Source organism: Hyperolius riggenbachi, chromosome 10 (assembly GCF_040937935.1).
Source record: "Hyperolius riggenbachi isolate aHypRig1 chromosome 10, aHypRig1.pri, whole genome shotgun sequence".
Classification (NCBI taxonomy): domain Eukaryota; kingdom Metazoa; phylum Chordata; class Amphibia; order Anura; family Hyperoliidae; genus Hyperolius; species Hyperolius riggenbachi.
The window spans coordinates 238,417,474-238,442,424 of record NC_090655.1 but is presented as its reverse complement, the minus strand read 5'-3'; the positions used below and the strand labels follow the sequence as shown (position 1 = coordinate 238,442,424).

Here is a 24,951-nt window from a genome sequence, read left to right as displayed (position 1 = left end):
CCTCTTTTTGAAGTGTAAGGATCTCATCAAAGCTTAGATCTATTCACTCTAAAGGGGCCCATTCACTGGTCGATTTCAGCCATCGATCGATTCTATGGAATAAATCGATCGGAAATGGATTGAGTTTGTGGCCAATTTCGGTCAATTTTATCTATCTGACAGGATGGAAAATCTAGGTCGATCAGCTGCTGGCAGCAGATCGATGGCCCATAGAATTGCATTGGATCTAATGGTCAAATAATGCCTTTAGATCGATTTTCAATAGATTTCATTCTGAAATCAATTGGAAATCTGTTCCTAGTGTGTGGCACACATCAGATAGATATCTGTCAAAATCGACCTGACAGGCATCTGACAGAAATCTATCTGATGGTCGAATCTGATGGAAATCTATAAGTGTATGGCCACCTTAAAGGCACGTACACACGCCACCAGACCCTCCTGCTTGGCGGACGTTTGTACGACAGTAGCACGTGTGTACGCACTGTCCGCAAACTGATAAGGCTGTTTCTGAATGATCCACTGAGCGGATCATTCAGAAACAACCTTATCAGTCTGCCGACAGCGCGTACACACGTGCTACTGTCAGCCAAATGTCCGCCCAGTGGGAGGGTCTAGCGGATCCATCGTTTGCGGAAGTATGGTGTGTGTATGTGCCTTTAAGGCTCTTTACAATAGTTAGACACACACTAATCAAATTAGCTAATTGTCAGCACCAAACCCCAGGTATACACAAACTCTAATCAAATTGGGTGATAACAGTTGATACAACAGGGAATAAAAGATTGGGAAGTCTGCTAGCAGGACGATTGGGTGCCTGTTTCAAGTGGCAGCATCAAACAATGAAAATAAACGTTATCAATTGCAATATGTATTGGTAGGCCTGAGGGCTGCAGGAGATAGGTATTTGTGAACGTTTGAATGCTTTTCCTGCCAGGCAGATATTTCTACCGAATGTTCATAATTTACCATAAAGCCAGAATGAATGTTAAATCCATTTTTCAAATGCATGAATAGTTTCATAAACTCATAGTCACATTTCCTTCTTTCAATACCACGCACACACATCTTAAAGCAATAGAATTAGCCTTAGGCCCCTTTTACACTTAATCAGTTGGTGTGCGTTAGTACAAGTTGGTACATGGTTTTTCCATAGCAGTGCATTGTGACAAAGATTTCAGTTAAAACGCGTTAAGTGTGAAAGGTGCCATAGGAAAACATGGGCATTACTTTGAAAATTAGTTTTCTTTCCATTTTAACTGAGAGCAACTGATTAAGTGTAAAAGGGCCCATACTATGCCAGGGAGAAAAACCTGTATAAGTAGATAAATACTTGATCTACTTACATAACACATGTATTGTACTGTCCACATTTTGATTTCAGTGAGTTTTATATAGTAAATGAAGAGAATTCTGTTCCTGGTTGGAACCATGTCTTTTGCCCACAGTTTGAGGCTAAATCCTGATGTCATTTATGCCCTTTACTTTTTTCTTTTCTCCTCCAATCGCTGAGTCACCTCAGCCTTGCTTGTAAACACAAGTGAGCAGGGGATCATGTTTCAGATAGGGAGCTAGGCAGAGAAATAAATGGAAGAGGAGGAATATATTATTGATAAAAAGAACCCCCAGCATGCAACTGTTTGGCAATGACAATAAAGGGCCAGTGCTCCTTAAGTATATGATAACTCCAAACCATTACAGCAGAAAAAGTTTTGAAAGTTTTGAATGCAGGATTAGCATCTTTATCACTTAATACACTCAGACCAGTTGCTGTTGAAATATGATTTTTATGGTAACAATCCCGCTTTAACCATTTCCGCCGCCCGGACGTGAAGCTCACGTCCAGGCAGCTGCTGTGCTGCTCTCCCGCGCTTCGGCACGCTACCGTGCGCAATCACAGGCGCGTCCCCGTGGTGTCTGCCGCTAGCCCTGGGGTCAGTGAACGAGAACATGGTTCCCGATCACCGATCCCTGTCCCCCGCAGAAAAACCGAAGCACTCACACATGAGGCTTCAGTTCTTCCCGGAAAAATTTCGGCATCCCTATGGCGCTTTGAGTCCGCAAGGAGAAAAGCGCAATATAAATGTTATTTGTCTTGTCTTGTCTTGTACTTCCACTTAGCGAGAAGTACAAGGAGGAAAAACAAAAATGAAGGTGGCCACTTGAACTACATCTACACATTTTTTACATTATACAATACAATACAATACAATAACATTTGTAAAGCGCTTTTCTCCCATAGGACTCAAAGCGCATAGTTGTGTCTCAGATTATTACTGGGTTGCAGGCTGGGTTGTGTTACAGAGGAGATAGTCAGATGTTCATGAATGCCAGACTGAAGAGGTAGGTTTTCAGTTTAGACTTAAATGCTTCCAGGGATGGAGCTGTCCTGATTGGGTGTGGCAGGGAGTTCCAAAGTGTAGGGGCAGCATGACAAAAGGCTCTGTCTCCAAAGATTTTGAGGTGGACTCTGGGGGTGACCAAGGTGTTACATCCTTTTGATCTAAGATTGTGGGGGGGGGGGGGTGATGCAGTTGCAACAAGTCCTTCAGATACCCAGGGCCCAGATTGTGCAAGGATTTGAATGTCAGTAAGCCAAACTTAAACAGAATTCTCCATTTATCGGTAGCCAGTGGAGTGAGCACAGGGTTGGTGTTATGTGGCAATGGCAGGGTTGGATCGTTAACAGCCTTGCGGCGGCATTCTGTACTAATTGCAGGCGGCGTAAGTCTTTCTTATGCAGGCCTGTGTAGAGGGCGTTGCAGTAGTCTAACCTTGATGTGACGAAGGCATGGACTAGGGTTGGAAGATCCTCTGAAGGAATTAGGTGTTTAATCCTTGCAATATTCCTTAGGTGAAAGAAGGAATGTTTCACAACAGCTGAGATTTGATTCCTAAAGCTTAATTTCCCATCAATCAGTACTCCCAGGCTGCGCACACAGTCTGAGTTGTTCAGGGCTGAGCTCCCTATCCTTAGCGGTGTTGGTTGTGACTGGGGCTGCTTTGCTGTTGAGCCCTGGCCCTCGATAACAAGAACCTCAGTTTTGTCAGCATTAAGTTTTAGCCAATTATTATTCATCCACTCCTGAAGCTCAGCTAAGCATGCGTTTATTTGTGGAGTAGGGTCTGTGACGTCAGGTTTGAATGACAAATATAGCTGGGTGTCATCAGCATTACAACATTACAATTGACACATTCAACAACATTAAAAATGAACTGATTATGTCCCACACCAAAATATTACCCAATTTTTTTTTACTGAAAACAAAAAAAAAATACAATAAAAAAAAAAGACAAATAGTTACGCAAGGGTCTGAACTTTTTAAATATGCATTTGAAGGGGGTATACTACAAACATTTTTTCAATTATAAGCTAGTAAATAGTGATGGACGCAACACAGAAACAATGCACCTTTATTTCCAAATAAAATATTGGTGCCATACATTGTGATCGGGACAAAAATGTAAATGGTATAATACCCGAGACATACGGGCAAATAAAATACATACGTTTTAATTATGGTAGAGTGGATTGTTTTAAAGCTATAATGGCCGAAAACTGAGAAATAATTTTTTCAATTGTTTTCTTATTAACCTCCCTGGCGTTCTATTAAGATCGCCAGGGAGGCTGCGGGAGGGGTTTTTTTAAATAAAAAAAAACTGTTTCATGCAGCCAACTGAAAGTTGGCTGAATGAAAGCCCACTAGAGGGCGCTCCGGAGGCGTTCTTCCGATCGCCTCCGGCGCCCAGAATAAACAAGGAAGGCCGCAATGAGCAGCCTTCCTTGTTTTGCTTACATCGTCGCCATAGCGACGAGCGGAGTGACGTCATGGACGTCAGCCGACGTCCTGACGTCAGCCGCCTCCGATTCAGCCCTTAGCGCTGGCCGGAACTTTTGTTCCGGCTGCGCAGGGCTCGGGCGGCTGGGGAAACCTCTTTCGCCGCTGCTCGCAGCGGATCGCCGCAGAGCGGCGGCGATCAGGCAGCACACGCGGCTGGCAAAGTGCCGGCTGCGTGTGCTGTTTTTTTTTTTGTAAAAATCGGCCCAGCAGGGCCTGAGCGGCGACCTCCGGCGGTGATGGACGGATATATTCGTCCATACCGCTGAGGAGGTTAATCCTGTTAAAATGCATTTATAAATAAATAATTCTTAGCAAAATGTACCACCCAAAGAAAGCCTAATTAGTGGCGGAAAAAACAAGATATAGATCAATAAATTGTGATAAGTAGTGATAAAGTTATTAGCGAATAAATGGGAGGTGAAAATTGCTCTGATGCATAAGGTGAAAAGTCCCTGCGGGTTGAAATGGTTAATATGGTGACTCTTAAGTCTTTCATGCTGTGGGCAGATGTTTTGAAGTGCAGTCCTACAGCGGGCTCCTTGTTTTTCTCCATAGTCTGTACCGTGGCGCGTATTCTGTATGTCTTTGGATTCTCTCCATGACTAGTGCCGGACAGCATGCAACCAAGATCTTTTTTGAAATAGAAATATTTCCCACACTCTGAACATAGAAAACTTTGGCTCACTCAGTTTCTGGTGTTGAACACGTGTTTCTTTACTAACAAATTGCTTTTCACTTGCTAAACATAAGAACTTTAACTATGTGAGTGTTCAGGTGTTGAAGAAGATCTTCTTTCTGATTGAAAGTTTTCCCACACTCGGAGCATGAGAAATGACACTTGCCTGTGTATGTTTTCATGTGTTTAAGAAGACTTCGATTGTCGCTGAAGAGTTTCCCACATTCTGAACATGAAAAAGGACGCTCACCGATGTGTGTTCTTATGTGTTTACGAAGAGACCCCTTATCAATGAAACGTCTCCCACACTCTAAGCATGGATAAGGCTTCTCGCCTGTGTGAGTTCTTAGGTGTCTAAGATGGTCACTTTTAGCTATAAACCGCTTCCCACACTCTGAACACAGAAAAGGTTTAATACCTATGTGGTATGCCTGATGTCTAATAAGGTGACCCCTCTGTGAGTAGTCTTTTCCACATTCTGAACATGAATAAGGCCTCTCACCAGTATGAGTTCTGAGGTGTACAATAAGGCCACGTTTTTCTGAAAATCCCTTCCCACACTCAGAACATAAAAAAGGACGCTCACCAGTGTGACATTTCTGATGGGAACAAAGATCTCCTTCGTAATGAAAGCTTTTCCCACACTCTGAACATGAAAAAGGTTGCTCACTTTTGTGAAATTTCTGGTGTTTAACAAGGTTTCCTTTAGTAGCAAAATGTTTGCCACAGTGTAAGCATGGAAAACGATGCTTACCTGTGTGAGTTTTCTTGTGTTGAAGAAGGTCTTTATTCTCAGTGAAACATTTCCCACACTCTGAACATGAATAAGGATGCCACTCTATGTGTGTTTTAAGATGTAGAGTAAGAATCGATTTCCTACTAAAACGTTCACCGCATTCAGAACATGATAATCGTTTACCAGCTCTACATCTGTCAGCATTTCTGTTACTGGAAGAGTCATCAGCATTAGGTGGAGATTTTATAAAATGTGGTTGGTCAGAAGATTCCTCAGGATCCGAGGGTGACCCATCTGCACTGTGATCTCTATTATGTGTATTTCCAGTGATTGGAGAACATTGTGTGATGCCATCTTCTGTAGCGCCATCTGGAGGTGGAATAGGCTGGACCTCCGAGGAGATCCTCACATCATTTCTGTCTGTTGGGGGAACAAATATAAAAGAATGTTTATAGTTCCTGTTATGTAGCTGGGAATCCTGTATGCTGCTCTAGTAGGCAGAAGTGTCACAGAGCTCCAGCATAGATTTGGCTGCAGAAGAAAATGAAGACGTGAGATTAAATAATATGAAGTGATGTAACATGATGAGATACACGTGTATATAAAACCCCAATCCGACTTACACCTAGACTTACAGGACAGGGAAACAAAAATCCTCCACACTCCTTCCTTATGATAAAATCAAATATCAATTTATTGAATCATCGTAGAAAAATAGCAAAAATATGGCAACATAAAAGCTGACGCGTTTCTGAACCCACCGGGTCCTTAGTCGTAGCTCCTGATTACCCCTATAATTAGATGCCTTACTGAAAATGCTAAAAAAAACTGCACACAAAAAATTGGTACTGGTATAGTTAGCTGGTATCCTTTGCATATTTTGCATGATAAACCACTGGAAATAAATGTTCAAGTGTGTCAGAGTGACAATCAGTTTCATAATAGTCTCTCCACACACTAAAGGATCAAGAGCCAAAGATATATTCAATATATACAGTGCTGCCCATAAATATTCATACCCCTGGTAAATTTTGACTTAAATTTACTTTTATTCAACCAGCAAGTAATTTTTTCATGGGAAATGACATAGGTGTCTCCCAAAAGATAATAAGACAATGTACAAGAGGCATTATTGTGGGAAAAAAAACATTTCTCAGCTTTTATTTACATTTGAGCAGAAGTGTCCTGTCCAAAATTATTCATACCCGTCTCAATAATCAATAGAAAAGCCTTTATTAGCTATTACAGCTACCAAAGTGTTTCTATAATTGCAGACGAGCTTTTTGCACGTCTCCACAGGTATTTTTGCCCATTCATCTTTAGCAATGCGCTCCAAATCTTTCAGGTTGGAGGGTCTTCTTGCCATCACTCTGATCTTTAGCTCCCTCCACCGATTCTTAATTGGATTCAAGTCAGGACTTTGGCTGGGCCACTCCAAAACGTTAATGTTGTTGTCTGCTCACCATTTCTTCACCACTTTTGCCGTGCGTTTTGGGTCATAATCATGCTGAAATGTCCACTGGTGCCCAAGGCCAAGTTTCTCTGCAGACTATCTGATGTTGTTGTTGAGAATCCTCAAGTATTACTCCTTTTTCATGGTGCCGTTTACTGTGATTAGGTTCCCTGGTCCAATGGCTAAAAAAAACCCCAAAGCATTAGGTTCCCACCACCATGTTTGACAGTGGAGATGGCTTTATTTGGGATGAAGGCTTCTCCTTTTTTACGCCAAATGAAAGAAACATCATTGTGACCAAACAATTCAATTTTTGTTTCACAGAAGACCGGAAGTCTTCTTTGTCCAGATGAGCATTTGCAAAGGCCAAGCGAGCTTTTTTGTGCCTTTTCTGGAGAAGCGGTGGCCTACTTGTTCTGCATCTGTGGAACCTAGCAGTGTGCAGTGTCCGTTCGATTGTCTGCCTTGAGACATTGCCACCAGCAGAGCCAAGATTCCCCATGATGGCGATCCTTGGATTCTTTATCACCTCTCTCACTGTCCTCCTGGCCAGCACAGATGTCACTTTTGGCTTCCGACCACGTCCTCTGTGATTTTCCACAGTGCAGAAGATCTTGTATTTTTAATAATACTTTGCACTGTAGCCACTGGAACTGGAAAACATTTAGAAATGGCCTTGTAGCCCTTTCCTGACTTGTGAGCAGCTACAATGCGCAGCCGCAGGTCCTCACTGAGCTCCTTTGTCTAAGGCACAGGTGTCGAACTCCAGGCCTGGAGGGCCAGATTCATGCCAGTGTTTAGGATGGACAGAGAAAGAGAGGAATGTGTTCTACCTGATGGACCACACCTTTCCTAATTCAGACCCATCAATTAATTTGAGCTGTCAAAAATGTGTGAGGACCTCGGCCCTCGTAGGACAGGTTTGACACCCCTGGTCTAAGGGCTCATTTCCACTATTGCGGTGCAGAATCGCCTGGATTCCACCGCTGATGAAATCGCATGCGGATGCGTTTTCCCATGCAGTTTTTGCTGCGATTTTGCATGCAATTCCGCATAGGTGAGGGTATATGCGATTTTATCCATGTCACTGCCTGTGTGAATTTACATTGGTACCTATGCGAATTTGCATGCGAATTCACGGAAAAAAACCGCATGGGCAAAGCGCATGCGATTTCCCTATTAACCCTCCTGGCGGTAACCCCGACCTGAGCTCGGGGTAGGAAATACATGCAACTAATGGTAATCCCGAGCTCAGGTCGGGGTAGCTAAAAATAGCCTTGTGCGCTGTGCAGGAGTCCCGCGCGCCGATCGGCACTGCTCAGCGGGACTCCTGCATCTGTCCCCCGCAATGCAGCATGTGTGTTTGGCCGCCGGGATCCCCAGATCCCCTGTAATCTAGCGGGGACCCGGCGGCCATGTGATCGGGGGTAGTGGCGGCTCGCGGAGGCGGCAAATACCTGCTGTGCGGGAGTCCCTAGAGCGATCGGCGCTCCCCAGGGACTCCTGCCTGGCTCCCCCAGCAGCAGCGGCTGTCCCCTCTTCTTCTGCGGGCTCTCCCCGCTTCCTCTCTACGGAATTCCGGCCTCCGGGTCCCCCTCTCGCCCCAGAATGCTCCTGGGGACCCGGCGGCCAATCAGAGCAAGCAGCGTGACGTCGGGCGGCGTGACGTCATGGGGGTGGGCGGGAAATTTGAAAAGGATGATTTTTCATTGGCCCTAAAGTGCATTGTATTGGATACACATGTATGAATTACATGTGTATCCAATACACTGTTGCCACTTGCATCCCTGCTGTGAGCTGTGAGCTGTGATCTGCTTTGATCTTTGTGATCTGCTTTGATCTTTGTGATCTGCTGGATTTTTTGGATTTCTGTGTACCGACCTCTGCCTGAACTTTGACCTACTCTCTTTGCCTGCTGATTTTGCCCGATTGGATTTCCGTGTACCGACCTCTGCCTGAACTTTGACCTACGCTCTTTGCCTGCTGATTCTGACCGATATTGGATTTCCGTGTACCGACCTCTGCCTGAACTTTGACCTACGCTCTTTGCCTGCTGATTCTGCCCAATTTGGATTTCTGTGTACCGACCTCTGCCTGGATTTCGACTACTCTGCCTGCCGCCTGTACCGACCTCTGCCTGGATTTTTACTACGCTCTTCTCCTGCCACCTGCCCGTCACCTGCTATGGCGTCATCTTCAAGGCATCTCACAGCGGAAGCGCTGATGCAGTTAGAGGACAGCGATCCGGATATGCCGTCGCTGGAGGACTCCAGTGACAGTGATGCGCCTGTCAACCTGTCGTCCGACAGCGAGAGTGACAGCGACTCCATCTCCAGCGACACGGAGGTCAGTGACGCACGAGTTTGGTGCCCAGTCAACACCACTCGGGCCCCACCACCGCCCCCCCCGTTTCCCTTTTACTGGGGAACCCGGCCTGAAGGTTGCTTGTGAACACTGCCCCCTGGCCTACCTGCAGCTGTTCTTCAGTGACGCTGTCATTGACAAAATCGTGGTGGAGACGAACCGCTACGCCGCGCAAGAAATTGCTGCTCCACGAAGGCCCCTTTCCAGGACCAGGATGTGGGAGCCAATTACCAAGGAGGATTTGTGGCGGTTCCTTGGACTGATTATTCTGCAGGGGGTGGTGGGGAAACCCCTGCAGAAATGGTACTGGTCGACCAACAAAGTCATCGCCACCCCGTTCTTTGGCACGGTCATGTCAGAGTACCGCTTTGGACTCATTATGAAATTTCTGCATTTCGCAGACAACACTGCCTTTGATGAGTCCACCCACCCTGCGCCAAAGCTAAAGAAGATATGGGAGGTTCATCAGCTGGTCATGGAAAACTTCCGCAACACTTATGTACCCCAGAGGGACATAAGTGTGGATGAAAGCTTGATGGCCTTCAAGGGCAGACTGTCCTGGATCCAATATATCGCATCCAAGAGGGCCCGGTTTGGAGTAAAGTCCTACACTTTATGCGAGTCTGCCACCGGATACATCTGGAACAGCGTACTGTACACCGGGAAAGGGACACAGTTCAACCCTGCATTCAGCAATTACGGGCTGGCGACTTCATCCGTGCTGTCCTTGGTGGAGACACTTTTGAATAAGGGGTATTGTTTGACGACGGACAATTTTTATAGTTCACCTGAACTGTTTGAATTTCTTATCAGGAACAAAACCGACGCCTACGGCAACGTTCGTCCTAACCGGCGAGAAATGCCTACTGCCTTCGCCAAGCAAAAGCTAAAATCTGGGGACATTGTGGCTTGGCAGAAGGGAAAAATGTTGGCACTCCGCTGGCGTGACAAGAGGGACGTGTGTGCGCTCAGCACTGTCCACGATGCATCCTCTGTCACCACCAGAACGCGAGGAGGGAAAGTCCTGGACAAGCCGCAAGTTATCCTGGACTACAACCATACAATGGGTGGGGTGGACCGAGCTGACCAGGCGATGACATACTACCCCGCAGTGCGGAAACAGCAGAAAAAGTACTATAAAAAATTTTTTCGTCATCTGCTGGAACAGGCATTGTGGAATGCATTCATCTTGCATAAGCAACGCAGTGAAAGGCCAGGATCACATGCTGACTTCATATGGAAACTGTGTGAAACCATATGCCTAAAGTACCCAACTTCATCATCAGATGTGCGAGTTGGGCGCCGTGCATCATATGTGGTCAATCCGGAGCGCCTCACTGGCCGCCACTTTTCTGAATACATCCCACCCACTCCAAAAAAAGCGACACCAACAAGAATGTGTGTGGTTTGCTGCAGCAAGACGGATAGCAAGGGGAAGAAAGTCCGCAAAGAAACCCGGTTTTACTGCCCGGACTGTGATGTCGGCCTGTGTCCCGTTCCATGCTTTAAGATTTACCACACACGGGAGGTGTACTAGGGATATACTGTACTAATTATTGTATATACTGTACTGATTATATATATATATATATATATATATATAAATATATATATATATATATATATATATATATATATATATATATATATATATATATATATATATATATATATATATATATATAATCTGCTGCTTATTTGTACAGTTTTGCTATTTCATTTTATTGATAAATTTATTTTTTCCTGCAAATTTGTGTTCCAGTCTTTTATTTATATGTAAAATGTCTACCATGCTTTTATTCTGACATATTTTGGTGAGTTATAACTTTTGAATCGGAGGTCCTAAAATTCTTGAAAACAATGTACCGCTTTTGACTCCTAATTCCAGACAGAAATGAACCGCCAGGAGGGTTAAATACATTGCATGCGATTCGCATGCATTCCACTCGCAGGCGAATTCTGCGGCTCTTTTGTGCGTTTTTTCACCGCTGAAAAAAATGCACCTCAACAACGCTACAATGGAAACAGGCCCATCCACTTGCATTACATGTGCGAATCCGCATGCGTTGGACGCATGCGGATTCGCGATAGTGGAAATGAGCCCTTAGCCATGACTGTCCACAGACCAACTGCAAAGAGCTGCTGTTTTTCACCTGTTGAATCGATTAAAACAGCTCCCTAATAATCAGGGTAATTAGGATGCTTTAGAACAGCTTGGACTATTTGGAATGGTATAGAACTTTGGTTTTTCCTACAGACTGTGACAGTTTGTGAAAGGTATGAAAATTTTGGACTGGACACTTTTTTCTCAAATTTAAATAAAAACTGAGAAATGTTTTTTCCACAATAATGCCTCTCGTACATCGTCTTATTATCTTTTGGGAGACACCTATATTATTTCCCATCAAAAAAACGACTTGCTGGTTGGATAAAAGTAACTTTTAAAGGGATACTGTAGGGGGAGTCGGGGGAAAATGAGCTGAACTTACCCGGAGCTTCTAATGGTCCTCCGCAGACATCCTGTGTTGGCACAGCCACTCCCCAATGCTCCGGCCCCGCCTCCGGTTCACTTCTGGAATTTCTGACTTTAAAGTCAGAAAACCACTGCGCCTGCGTTGCCGTGTCCTCGCTCCCGCTGATGTCACCAGGAGTGTACTGCGCAGACACAGACCATACTGGGCCTGCGCTGTGCGCTTTTGATGACATCAGTGGGATCGAGGACACGGCAACGCAGGCGCAGTGGTTTTCTGACTTTAAAGTCAGAAATTCCAGAAGTGAACCGGAGGCGGGGTCGGAGCATCGGTGAGTGGCTGCGCGGGCACAGGATGTCTGCGGGGGACCATTAGAAGCCCCGGGTAAGTTCAGCTCATTTCCACCCGACCCCCCTACAGTATCCCTTTAAGTCAAAATTTGCCAGGGATATGAATAATTATGGGCAACACTGTAAATATAGGAATCAAGGCTGAGAATTCCCCACACATGATGACTCAAAGGCTTACTAAAAACACAAATGTCCCTTGTGCCACAAATGCTGCATTATTCTCTAGACTTAAAGGACAACTGAAGTGAGAGGGACAAGGAGGCTGCCGTATTTATTTCCTTTTTAAGCTATACCAGTTTCCTGGCTAACCTGTTGATCCTCTAGGTGGTAGAGGGAGAGTTGGTGATGAAACATGTGGTAGAAGGAGAGGTTGTGGAGACAGAGATGGTAGGAGAGTCAGTGGAGAAAGATGTGGTAGAAGAGAGAGGTAGTAGAGGGAGAGCTGGTGGAGACAGAGGATGTAGAAGGAGAGCTGGTGGAGACAGAGGTGGTAGAAGGAAAGTTGGTCAATTCAGAGGTGGTATAAGGAGAGTTGGTGGAGACAAATGTGGTGGAAGGAGTTGGAGGAGACCGAGGCGGTAGGAGTTGGTGAAGACAGAAATATGAGGTGGGAGAGCTGGTGGAAACATTGGTGGCAGAAGGAAAGTTGGTGGTAAAAGGAGAGCGGGTGGAGAGAGAGGTGGTAGAGGGAGCGCTTGTGGAGACAGAGGATGTAGAAGGAGAGCTAGTGGAGAAAGACGTAGTAGAAGGAGAGTTGGTCAATACAGAGCTGGTAGAGGGAGAGTTGGTGGAAATGGAGGTGGTAGAAGGACTTAGTGGAGACAGAGATGTTAGAAAAAGAGCCATTGGAGACAAATGTGGTAGGAGAGCTGGTAGAGACAAGTGGTAGAAGGAGAGCTGGTGGAAACGGTTGGCAGTAGAAGAGTTAGTAGAGACAGAGGTAGTAGACAGCACACTGGTGGAGACATAGGTAGAAGGAGAGTTGGTCAATACAGAGCTGGTAGAGGGAGAGTTGGTGGAAATGGAGGTGGTAGAAGGACTTAGTGGAAACAGAGACGTTAGAAAAAGAGACATTGGAGACAAACGTGGTAGAAGGAGAGCTGGTGGAAACAGGGTTGGCAGTAGAAGTTAGTAGAGACAGAGGTAGTAGACGGCACACTGGTGGAGACATAGGTAGAAGGAAAGTTGGTGGAGACAAAGGTGGTGGAGAGAGATCTTGTGGATACACAAGTTGCAGAATTAGAGATGATGGAGACAAAGGTTGTAGAAGCAGACATGGTGAAGACAGGTGGTAAAAAGAGAAGTTGGTAAGGAGTTGCAAGACTTGTAACATATACAGGCAGAGATGAAAGTGGTGGAGATGGAGGTGGGAATGTTGTAGTATGTAGAAAGCTGAGAAGGAAAGGGAAGGAGTATAGCTAAACAGAAGGTAAATGGTGAAAGTGAATTGGAGAGAAAAGAGACAGAGAAAGAGTTACAGAAATACAGTAATACAATCCACAGTAAGGTTGGATCTACTTTTGCATCCAGCTGGCAGCCAGAGAGATATTGGTGTTGAGCTTCTGGTGGACCCGTGTCCTCTGTAGCCACATGCTGCACACATGCTACACAGGTTTCTGAACCTTCATGGAAAGTAATCATGGCTGCCTAACAATACAAAACACCTTCAAGGCTGGTATGGAGACACTGGACTGTGTGGGAATCACTATGCTACAGAGCACACAGGAGCGCTGCTGGTCATGTGACAACACTGCAGATAGCATGGGAGGGTGTAATACACATGTGGGTGGTTCTTTCTAAACTCTTATGACCATGTTGCATCTCACATGGCAGTGGTGAGTGCAGCAGAGGGAAGTGTGACTGTCTGTGGGAAGAAGGGAGGGGGGGGGGGATGAGAAGTGGGGTGACGGATGTTGTGTTCTCCCCGGTATTCTGATTTGCCTGATCCCAGCATGCTTTGCACACAGTGTTGGACTGGTAGATGGAAAAACTGAGGAACTCCACCTGCTGGCCAAGCAGCAGAAACCCTGCAGAAAGTCTTCAATGTGAGCAGCAACACCTGATTACTGCTGCTTGGACAGCAAGTGGATTTCCCCAGCTTTTCCAGCTCCCAGTCCGACAGCTAAATAACTATATCATGATTTGGCCACATTACCTCTGCTGCAAATGAGGCTCATCATCTACTAAACCAGACTAAAGGATAATTCATACTAATGGCGAGCAGCTTATAACTAATTAGGGATGGAGAGGATCTCAGTGTCCGCATAGAATAGGTCAGGTAAGGTTATTTCTTCACCTGAAACTGGCATTCCTAATTCACTGGTCTCCATCATGTCCCCCTCCTCCATACACTGCCGGCCACCCGTCACTTCTGTCTCCTCTTCTTCTTCTTTCACCTCAACTTTTATATCAGTCAGTTCTTCAGCCTAAACACACAAAATCATAGAAGAAAATACATTTCACACATTAGAATTAATGAATTGAGACGTTATAATAGAATATCATTTCAGAGATTTGAAACATTAGTTGTAAACCTTCAGTGCCAAATACCTGATATTGCAGCGCATAGCTGTGATCTTCCTGTGCACAATTGCGGAAATAAAGAGGACCTGTACTTCTTTCTGGTGGGTTTCTGTTATGGCATCCATCTGTAGGAAACACACACTGACTGACTACATTTAGCCTGATTATCAAACATCTCCATGCATCTGCAGTGAGGGTAGCAAAAGGGATTCAACAAACCTGGGCTTATCTCTTCCTCATTTGTTGGTACTATGAGGTTATACTGAGTAATGGAGATGGGCCTTTCATATGGTGTACAGTATCTCCTCCTCATTTGTTGGTGCTATTATGTTATACTGAGGAATGGAGATGGGGCCTTTCATATGGTGTACAGTATCTCCTCCTCATTTGTTGGTACTATGAGGTTATACTGAGTAATGGAGATGGGCCTTTCATATGGTGTACAGTATCTCCTCCTTATTTGTTGGTACTATGATGTTATACTGGGGAATGGAGATGGACCTTTCATATGGTGTACAGCAGAGGTCCCCAACCTGGGCAGATTTCTGGGGGGCCGCGGCGGATCTGGCCTTTCTCCCTCTCCCCCCAGCGGCCGCCGTTCCTGATACCTTATGAGCGGGCGGCCGCTTTCTTCCTTATATTCCCCATAGCCCCTCTCCTCTTTGAAGCATCTTGTATTACAGCAGCGCTTGCTGTGCGACTGCTGTAAGGAAGGAAGGAGGCGGGGCAGCGTTCCCATGGTAACGGCGATCGCCGCTACAGGAAGCCGCTGCCCTATTTCCTACCCTTCCTTACAGCAGCCGCGCGGGAAGCGCTGCTGTAATACGAGGTGCTGCAAGAGGAGAGGAGCTATGGGGAATACAAGGAAGCGACCGCCCGCTCGTAAGGTAACAGGAGCGGCGGCCACTCTCTGTGCAGGGGAGAGGAGAGGCTACACTGGGCTAACTGTACTGGCGACACTGGGGCAGCGATACTGGGCTAACTATACTTGCTATACTGGGCTAACTATACTTGCTATTCTGGGCTAACTATACTTGCTATACTGGGCTAACTATACTTGCTATACTGGGCTAACTATACTTGCTATACTGGGCTAACTATACTTGCTATACTGGGCTAACTATACTTGCTATACTGGGCTAACTATACTTGCTATACTGGGCTAACTATACTTGCTATTCTGGGCTAACTATACTTGCTATTCTGGGCTAACTATACTTGCTATACTGGGCTAACTATACTTGCTATACTGGGCTAACTATACTTGCTATACTGGGCTAACTATACTTGCTATTCTGGGCTAACTATACTTGCTATACTGGGATAACTACTGGCTATACTGGGCTAACTATACTTGCTATACTGAGCTAACTGTACTTGCTATACTGGGCTAACTATACTTGCTATACTGGGCTAACTATACTTGCTATACTGGGCTAACTATACTTGCTATACTGGGCTAATTATACTTGCTATTCTGGGCTAACTATACTTGCTATTCTGGGCTAACTATACTTGCTATACTGGGATAACTACTGGCTATACTGGGATAACTGTACTTGCTATACTGGGCTAACTATACTTGCTATACTGGGCTAACTATACTTGCTATACTGGGCTAACTATACTTGCTATACTGGGCTAACTATACTTGCTATTCTGGGCTAACTATACTTGCTATTCTGGGCTAACTATACTTGCTATTCTGGGCTAACTATACTTGCTATACTGGGCTAACTATACTTGCTATACTGGGATAACTACTGGCTATACTGGGCTAACTATACTTGCTATACTGGGCTAACTGTACTTGCTATACTGGGCTAACTATACTTGCTATACTGGGCTAACTATACTTGCTATACTGGGCTAACTATACTTGCTATACTGGGCTAACTATACTTGCTATTCTGGGCTAATTATACTTGCTATTCTGGGCTAACTATACTTGCTATACTGGGATAACTACTGGCTATACTGGGCTAACTATACTTGCTATACTGGGGTAACTACTGGCTATACTGGGCTAACTATACTTGCTATACTGGGCTAACTGTACTTGCTATACTGGGCTAACTATACTTGCTATACTGGGCTAACTATACTTGCTATACTGTGGTAACTGTACTAGCTATACTGGGGTAACTATACTTGCTATACTAGGCTAACTGTACTTGCTATACTGGGCTGAATGTACTTGCTATACTGTGGTAACTGTACTAGCTATACTGGGGTAACTATACTTGCTATACTAGGCTAACTGTACTTGCTATACTAGGCTAACTGTACTTGCTATACTAGGCTAACTGTACTTGCTATACTAGGCTAACTGTACTTGCTATACTGGGGTAACTAGTGGCTATACTGGGATAGCTATACTTGCTATACTAGGCTAACTGTACTTGCTATAGTGTGGTAACTGTACTTGCTATACTGGGCTAACTGTACTTGCTATACTGGGCTAACTGTACTTGCTATACTAGGCTAACTGTACTTGCTATACTAGGCTAACTGTACTTGCTATACTGTGGTAACTGTACTTGCTATACTGTGGTAACTGTACTTGCTATACTGTGGTAACTGTACTTGCTATACTGTGGTAACTGTACTTGCTATACTGTGGTAACTGTACTTGCTATACTAGGCTAACTGTACTTGCTATACTGTGGTAACTGTACTTGCTATACTGTGGTAACTGTACTTGCTATACTAGGCTAACTGTACTTGCTATACTGTGGTAACTGTACTTGCTATACTGGGGTAACTATACTTGCTATACTGGGGTAACTATACTTGCTATACTGGGGTAACTATACTGGCTATACTGGGGTAACTGTACTTGCTATACTGGGGTAACTATACTTGCTATACTAGGCTAACTGTACTTGCTATAGTGTGGTAACTGTACTTGCTATACTGGGCTAACTGTACTTGCTATACTGTGGAATCTGGGAAAAAAGGGGGGGCTGCTGCTGCCGACACTAGCCACGCCCACTCCCCCCCGCCCCCAGGGGGGCCCCGGAGAAAATTTTGGTCGGGATAGTGGGTCCCGAGCTCAAAAAGGTTGGGGACCCCTGGTGTACAGTATCTCCTCCTCATTTGTTGGTACTATGATGTTATACTGAGGAATAGAAATGGGCCTTTCATATGGTGTACAGTGTCTCCTCCTCATTTGTTGGTGCTATGATGTTATACTGAGGAATGGAGATGGGCCTTTCATATTGTGTACAGTATCTCCTCCTCATTTGTTGGTGCTATGATGTTATACTGAAGAATGGAGATGGGCCTTCCATATGGTGTACAGTATCTCTTCCTCATATGTTGGCACTATGATGTTATACTGAGGAATGGAGAAGGGGCTATCATATGGTCAGGGCCGGATTTGTAATTTTTACCGCCCAAGGCCAACTATACCAACTGTATGGTTGTTATCTCTGCGTGCCCCAATGAGAACTCTACTTACTTTCCATCATTGGATGTCACAGACAATAACTATTTCAGTAATACGCGTATAGATTATAAATTATGTTTTCCTTAAGAACTTTTATGTTATGTTCGCCATCTCGTAATGATGGACCCATTGTGTTACCATGAGAGTTAGCATACCTCCCAACTTTTTGAAATGAGAAAAAGGGACACTTAAGCCACACCCTGCCACAGCCCTGATTATACCCCATCACACCGCTAATCACGCACACCATAAAGATTTCATAAGAAAAATATGTTGTTTTATAATTCAAACCACGTTGGTACTTTCTATCCTGGTTAATTTTTCTTCATATTAACATTTTAAAATTAGTAATATATCAATTTAAAGGGTGGGAATAAAGTTTAGAGTCAAACACCTTTTTACTAGAGAAATATATATATTTACATAGAAAGTGGGACAAAGTTCTGAAAGAGGGACAAATGAGGAGGAAATAGGGACAGAGGGACAGGACTGCCAAAAAGGGACTGTCCCTCTGAAAGAGGACCAGTTGGGAGCTATGGAGTTAGGCTGATGTATACCTGCAGGAAATAGCTTACAGGTCTTGCAGGGACGACACAAGTACAGGACAGAGAGTTCAAAGGTTAAAGCTGTCTTTGTAGATAGGGATGGCTGCATAAAACAGCTTTACTGCCCCTCACTGAGCCGCCCCTAAATTTCTGGTGCCCTAGGCCATGGCCTATGTGGCCTTGCCAGAAATCCGACCCTGCATATGGTGCACAGTATCTCCTCCTCATTTGTTGGTGCTACTGCTACGATGTTATACTGAGGAATGGAGATGGGCCTTTTATATGTTGTTCAGAACACAGGATAGTGTAGGGACATCTAGTGGCCAAAAAATAAAATTACACAAATACATATCCATATGTTAATTTTTTATTTTTTTTTAAATCCCCCATTCATTTTAACCCCTTAGTTCCAACCCTGCTATAGTTACCAAAATAAAACACTTGTTATAAAAAGAAAAAAAAACTATAGCATTAAAAAAAAAATCATAAATAGTTACCTTAAGGACTTTTTAAAAAAAAGATGTATGTCATAAGATTTTATCACTTTAATTTTTGCAAATTAGGGCTTGTAATTATCGATATAGTATAAAGAAACACAGAATGGAAAAAAAATATATACCGTTATTTCCAAATAAAATATTGTTGACATACATTATACTAGGGATACAATTTAAAGATTTTAATAACCCGGGACAAATGGAAAAATAAAGTGTGTGGGTTTTATCTATCATAGCACATTTTATTTCAATCTATAATGGCTGACACCTGATAAATTATTTGTTTCTTTTTTTTATTATTTCCTTTGAAATGCATATAAAATAAATAATTCTTACCAAAATGACAGCCTAATTTGCAGCAAAAAAAAAAAAACGTCTAGACTATTTCTGTGTGATAAGTAGCAATAAAGTTATTGGAGAATGAATGGGAGAAGCGTGATGTGTGAAAATTGCTCCAGTTTTTAAGGGGAAATTGCAGTGGGGAAGTGGTTAAATTATAAGCACAAAGATGCGCAGTTTCATTTAACTCAAAAATTTAGAAAATTGTTGCTCTTCTCCCTTCACCAGCACTGCCTAATCTGTTTACACCCCGACTTGTCTGGCCCATCCCAATCCCTCTAATACCTAACAATTTCCTGAAACCATCATCTATTGAGGCTGCTTCACTTTACATCTAAGTAGCCCTACCCTTAAAGGATATCCGAGGTGAAAATAAACTGATGAGATAAACAAATGTATTTATCCTCCTCCTCCTAAAAATTACTTTTTTAGATATCTCAAAGTTTTAGTTTACATTCAAATCTAGTTTTTAGGATGTTAGTGTTCCCTTGTCTCTGCTCAATTACACTTTCATTGAAGTATGCCAGAGCTCAAATCTATAAACTATTAGCCCTTATCCGTTTCCTGCTCTCAGAAGCCATTTACTGACAGGAAAGTGTTTTATGGCTGCAGTTACTTATCAGTGAATGTTATGCTACAGTCTAACCCAGTCCGACCCGGGCAGAAATTGTCACTTGCATGCCTGATGTTAAACGTCTCCAGACAAAGAAAGAAAAAAAAAGGAACACAGCATAGTCATTTGTGTGCTTGGCACTGTACATACACGTTATTTCATCATGTCACCTCGGTTGCCCTTTAAGCCGGTTCCACACTACAAACAGTGATGCGGCGAGCTTGCCGCACCACCAAAGTATTCAGGGAATACCGCGTTAGTACAGGATATTCTCCTTCTAGCATCCGACCAAACAGGAAATTACATACGGTTGCAGTCACTCCCTGTATTTGAAATACGGAAGTGTACGGAAACGCATTGTAAAAATACGCTTCTGCGCATGCGCACCGTACCGCCATTATTTTTAAAACAATGCATCACCATAGACTTACACGCCTTTCAGTCCGACGCAGAGCGACACAAGTATGCGCGGTAACGTAGTTTTGTAACGCGGCAGATTGAGGACTTACGGCCCTCCGCGAGGCAAGTAATGTGTTTTTCCCCATAAGGTTTCATTGGAGTGCAGTAGCAGTGCGTCAGCTTGATGCACTGCACCGCCTCAGTGTGAAAGGGCCCTTAATCCTTTCTCATCTAACAATTATTCAGTCTCATCAGACGGTAATGTAAACAATTTCAGAATTATCTGTTCATTACTTCACCTGAGCTGATGTCCAGAGAACATTCCTCTTCTTTAATTGTCCCCATCATGTCACCCTCCTCCATAGTCAGCTGATCAATCCTCACATACGGCTCTTCTTCTTTACTTGTCCTCATCATGTCACCCTCCTCCATAGACTGCTGATCACCCCTCACATAAGTCTCTTCTTCATCTTTACTTGTCCTCATCATGTCATCCCCCTCCATAGACTGCGGATCACTCCTCACATATGTCTCTTCTTCTTCCTTTTTAATTGTCCTCATCATGTCACCCTCCTTCATACACAGCTGATCACTCCTCACACACGTCTCTTCTTCTTCTTTACTTGTCCCCATCATGTCACCCCCTTCCGTAGTCTGCTGATCACTCCTCACATATGTCTCTTCTTCTTTACTTGTCCCCATCATGTCACCCCCCTCCGTAGTCAGCTGATCACTCCTCACATACATTTCTTCTTCTTTACTTGTCCCCATCATGTCACCCTCCTCCATAGACTGCTGATCACTCCTCACATATGTCTCTTCGTCTTCCTTTTTAATTGTCCTCATCATGTCACCCTCCTTCATACACTGCTGATCACTCCTCACACACGTCTCTTCTTCTTCTTTACTTGTCCCCATCATGTCACCCCCTTCCGTAGTCTGCTGATCACTCCTCACATATGTCTCTTCTTCTTTACTTGTCCCCATCATGTCACCCCCCTCCGTAGTCAGCTGATCACTCCTCACATACGTTTCTTCTTCTTCACTTGTCCCCATCATGTCATCCTCCTCCATAGACTGCTGATCACTCCTCACATACGTCTCTTCTTCTTCTTTACTTGTCCTCATCATGTCACCCTCCTCCATAGTCAGCTGATCACTCCTCACATACGTCTCTTCTTCTTCTTCTTTAATTGTCATTTCACCTTCTTCCATAATCTGATGTTCAGACTTCATATCAGTTTCTCCTTCCTCTTCAATATACACTTTCAATTCAGCTGGTTTGTTACCCTAAAAACAAAGTCAAAGAAAATAATATTTTGAGTTGTAAGCAATAATAATCTGAGATCACATGAAACGCCTTTTTTCTACAAAGTTTGGAGAGTTTAAGTCTCTCAGTTAAATCTACCTGATAATAGTGGGGGGTGGTGTGATCTTCCTGTGGACAATCTTGGGGATAAAGAGGACCTGTATATCTCTCTAGTCGTTTTCCGTTATTGGCACCATCTATAAAAAATACACACACTGACTGTATACATTGTCTCTTTGTGATTATCAGATGATTGGAAATCTAGGTGGACCCTTCTTACTGCTCTCTCCTCTACAAGAAGTGACAGTCTCCTCTTACCCAGTGATGCAATTGGCAGCTGATTTTCTAAGTATTGCCACTCCTGCATGGAGAAATAGACAGAGACATTCTGACACCTTATAGGAAACTGAATACACAGTGATACAGTTACCATACAAGCACATCCCCTGCTGCTGCTGGATAATGTCCCATAATTCCCAGCACTGCTCACCTTTCCTGTCAGCAGCTCCATCATCTTTTTGATGACTTGTACAATCTTCTTCACATTCTTTCTCTCAGATATCAGGGAGTGAGGTGGCCACTCTGTGATGGTGGATGGTCCATGGCGATGGCTGCTGGGTGTCAGTAGTTCACCAGATGTCTCCTTCACTATTTTATAATTCTGTACAAACATATACAATAACAGTCACTGTGTACATTCCCAGAATCCTCCTCACCTCTCCAGTGAGCTGTGTCAATAGAGATGTCATATAAACTTCCCAGAATCCTCCTCACCTCTCCGGTCACCAGTCGGATGACCTCCAGGGTGAGGTCTAATATCCTCTCGGTCATGTGACTCCAGTCCTCCATCCTCAGTGATGTGTTCATGTGATTTATTGTAAAGGCCTTTCCCTGTAGAAGCATAATAAAAATAGGTAGAAAAATCGTAGATCAGGAAGCCACACACGTCTGCCCTGACTTGGAGATACAAAGGAGGAGGAGTCCCAGGTCACTATTCTGGTGACACCTATGTAGGAACCACTTATGAAATTGTCATCTACCAAGCTGTATACCCATTTTCTGTGCTTCAGTGACATTGTCTCAGCCAATGTGCAGCACAGCTGAAGTTATTACTTACCTCTGAAGAAGCGGATGCCGTTCCATAAAACACACGTCAGGATTTGTGATTTGTCTCTGAAACAATTGCCTGTTTTATATGGAGCTATAGATAGATAGATAGATAGATAGATAGATAGATAGAGAGATATTTAGTAGTCAATGAGGCTGTTTTATGTTTAATAAGAAAAATGTTTTCATTGTAGTATATACACTACCATATGAAATGTATATCTTGTGCCTGTGTGTGTGACTGTGGTGAGGAGATTAGAGTGTAAGCTCCTCTGGTGCAGAGACTGATGGGAATGGATCAGTGATTTCTGTATATCACCGTGGAATATGTCACAGCTATATAAATGTATAATAATAATAATAGTGTGTGACTGTGGTGAGGACACCCGATGAGACACCCACATGACAACTGATGCATTACACCACAAGGCCAGTACAAGTATGCACCATAGCTTGCCAGTGACAGACAGTCAGCTATAAAACCACTACTAACACTTCCAGCTACATGCACACTTTTGCATCACCCGATGAGACACCCACATGATAACTGCTGCATTAAATCACAAGGTTCAGACCAAGCTCTGTATCATGCCTGAAGAAGAAGCTTAACGTTTCAAAAGCTTGCAAGGAAATATTGTACAGTTAATCATTAAAGGTATTACCTAAACAGCTTGTTATGTCTTCGAAGAGCAGTGCAAGTGTGTAACATAGCTTTGTAGTGACACAGACAGCAATGAAACCCGCTGATGATTTAAACAGGGAAAAAATAGACAACATTTGATAAGGATTGATAGGAGTCTCAAGTCACATACTGCACACCACGGATATACAGGAGATAGGCCAGCAGGACAGTGTTAGCTTCACAAATAATACATTTCACAAAGAACAAATACTGCAACATTAGTTATGACTTTATGGTCCAAAACAATGAGGCTGCCATATATAGCAGAAATATAGAAGACCTTTGTTTAGATTGGTAGCATTGTAAAACTACAACTCCCAGCATGCCCATCTACCAAGACCTCCAGACATTTAAATACTTTCTTTCCCCAAGCCGTCCGCCTGCTGAACTCGAGCTACCACCCTCGGGAAACACGATAGTCTCGCACTGCGGCCCAAATCAAGTTGCACCCTTTATCAAGTTATGCATGTTATGTAATCTCGCTGCTGCTTAACCACCCTGGCATTCTGATTAAATCGCCAGGGTGGCTGCGGGAGGGTTTTTTTTAAATAAAAAAAAAACTATTTCATGCAGCCAACTGAAAGTTGGCTGCATGAAAGCCCACTAGAGGGCGCTCCGGAGGCGATCTTCCGATCGCCTCCGGCGCCCAGAATAAACAAGGAAGGCCGCAATGAGCGGCCTTCCTTGTTTTGCTTATATCGTCGCCATAGCGACGAGCGGAGTGACGTCATCGACGTCAGCCGACGTCCTGACGTCAGCCGCCTCCGATCCAGCCCTTAGCGCTGGCCGGAACTTTTTGTTCCGGCTACGCTGGGCTCAGGCGGCTGGGGGGACCCTCTTTCGCCGCTGCTCGCGGCGAATCGCCGCAGAGCGGCGGCGATCAGGCAGCACACGCGGCTGGCAAAGTGCCGGCTGCGTGTGCTGCTTTTTATTTCATTAAAATCGGCCCAGCAGGGCCTGAGCGGCAGCCGCTGGCGGTGTTGGACGAGCTGAGCTCGTCCAGACCGCTCAGCTGGTTAAACAATATAGTTGTTATTATCAGTTTTTATCTTGCATTCTCTATATCTCTGTCTGTCTATTGTCTAAATGCCCCTTTCACATGTAACTCTAAACTTTTCTATGCCGTGTGTACTACAAAAAATTCCGGGTGCGATGCCTGTCGTACTCGGCGAATACACTGATTCTGATCTTAAAGAGACACTGAAGCGAAAAAAACTATGGTTTTATGATATAATGAATGAAATGTGAAGTACAGATAATTAATAGAACACAAGTAGCAAAGAAAAGAGTCGCATTTTTATTTTCAGTTTTTTCTTTTTCACTTAAAATTGCATCTTTCTCTAATATTTGCAATTTATACACTACACGCTGCATTTTAAACTATGTAACAGAGCAGAGCTAATGACCCTTTGAACTTCTCTGCAGTAAGGCCTGGTGCACACCGAGCAGTTTTTGTAACGTTTTCCAAACCGCTTTCGCCTGTGAAAACGCTTGGCTAATGTATTTCAATGGGATGGTGCACACCAGGGATTTGAGGTTTTTTAGCAAACCGCAAATGTGGCTTCTGCAGCATTTTTGCGGTTTGCAAAAGCAT

At 44.0% G+C, this 24,951-nt stretch overlaps 1 protein-coding gene across 3 annotated transcripts in view; it reads right to left on the bottom strand.

Moving 5' to 3' along the window:
* LOC137534977 (uncharacterized) overlaps positions 1–24,951 on the bottom strand; it is a 90,485-nt gene that overhangs the window by 28,175 nt on the left and 37,359 nt on the right. The window contains exons 2-9 of one of the 3 annotated variants that reach the window (XM_068256731.1): positions 22,343–22,459; positions 22,059–22,229; positions 21,887–21,929; positions 21,668–21,765; positions 20,559–21,549; positions 14,443–14,540; positions 14,189–14,318; positions 3,092–5,674 (exon numbers count right to left, since the gene is read on the bottom strand). In XM_068256731.1, the coding sequence (XP_068112832.1) occupies positions 4,575–5,674; positions 14,189–14,318; positions 14,443–14,540; positions 20,559–21,549; positions 21,668–21,765; positions 21,887–21,929; positions 22,059–22,229; positions 22,343–22,459 (2,748 nt within the window). In that variant the 3' untranslated portion in view covers positions 3,092–4,574. Of the gene's footprint in view, positions 1–3,091; positions 5,675–14,188; positions 14,319–14,442; positions 14,541–20,558; positions 21,550–21,667; positions 21,766–21,886; positions 21,930–22,058; positions 22,230–22,342; positions 22,460–24,951 lie in introns of those variants that run through there. The other 2 variants (XM_068256730.1, XM_068256732.1) reach the window with 2 other exon arrangements.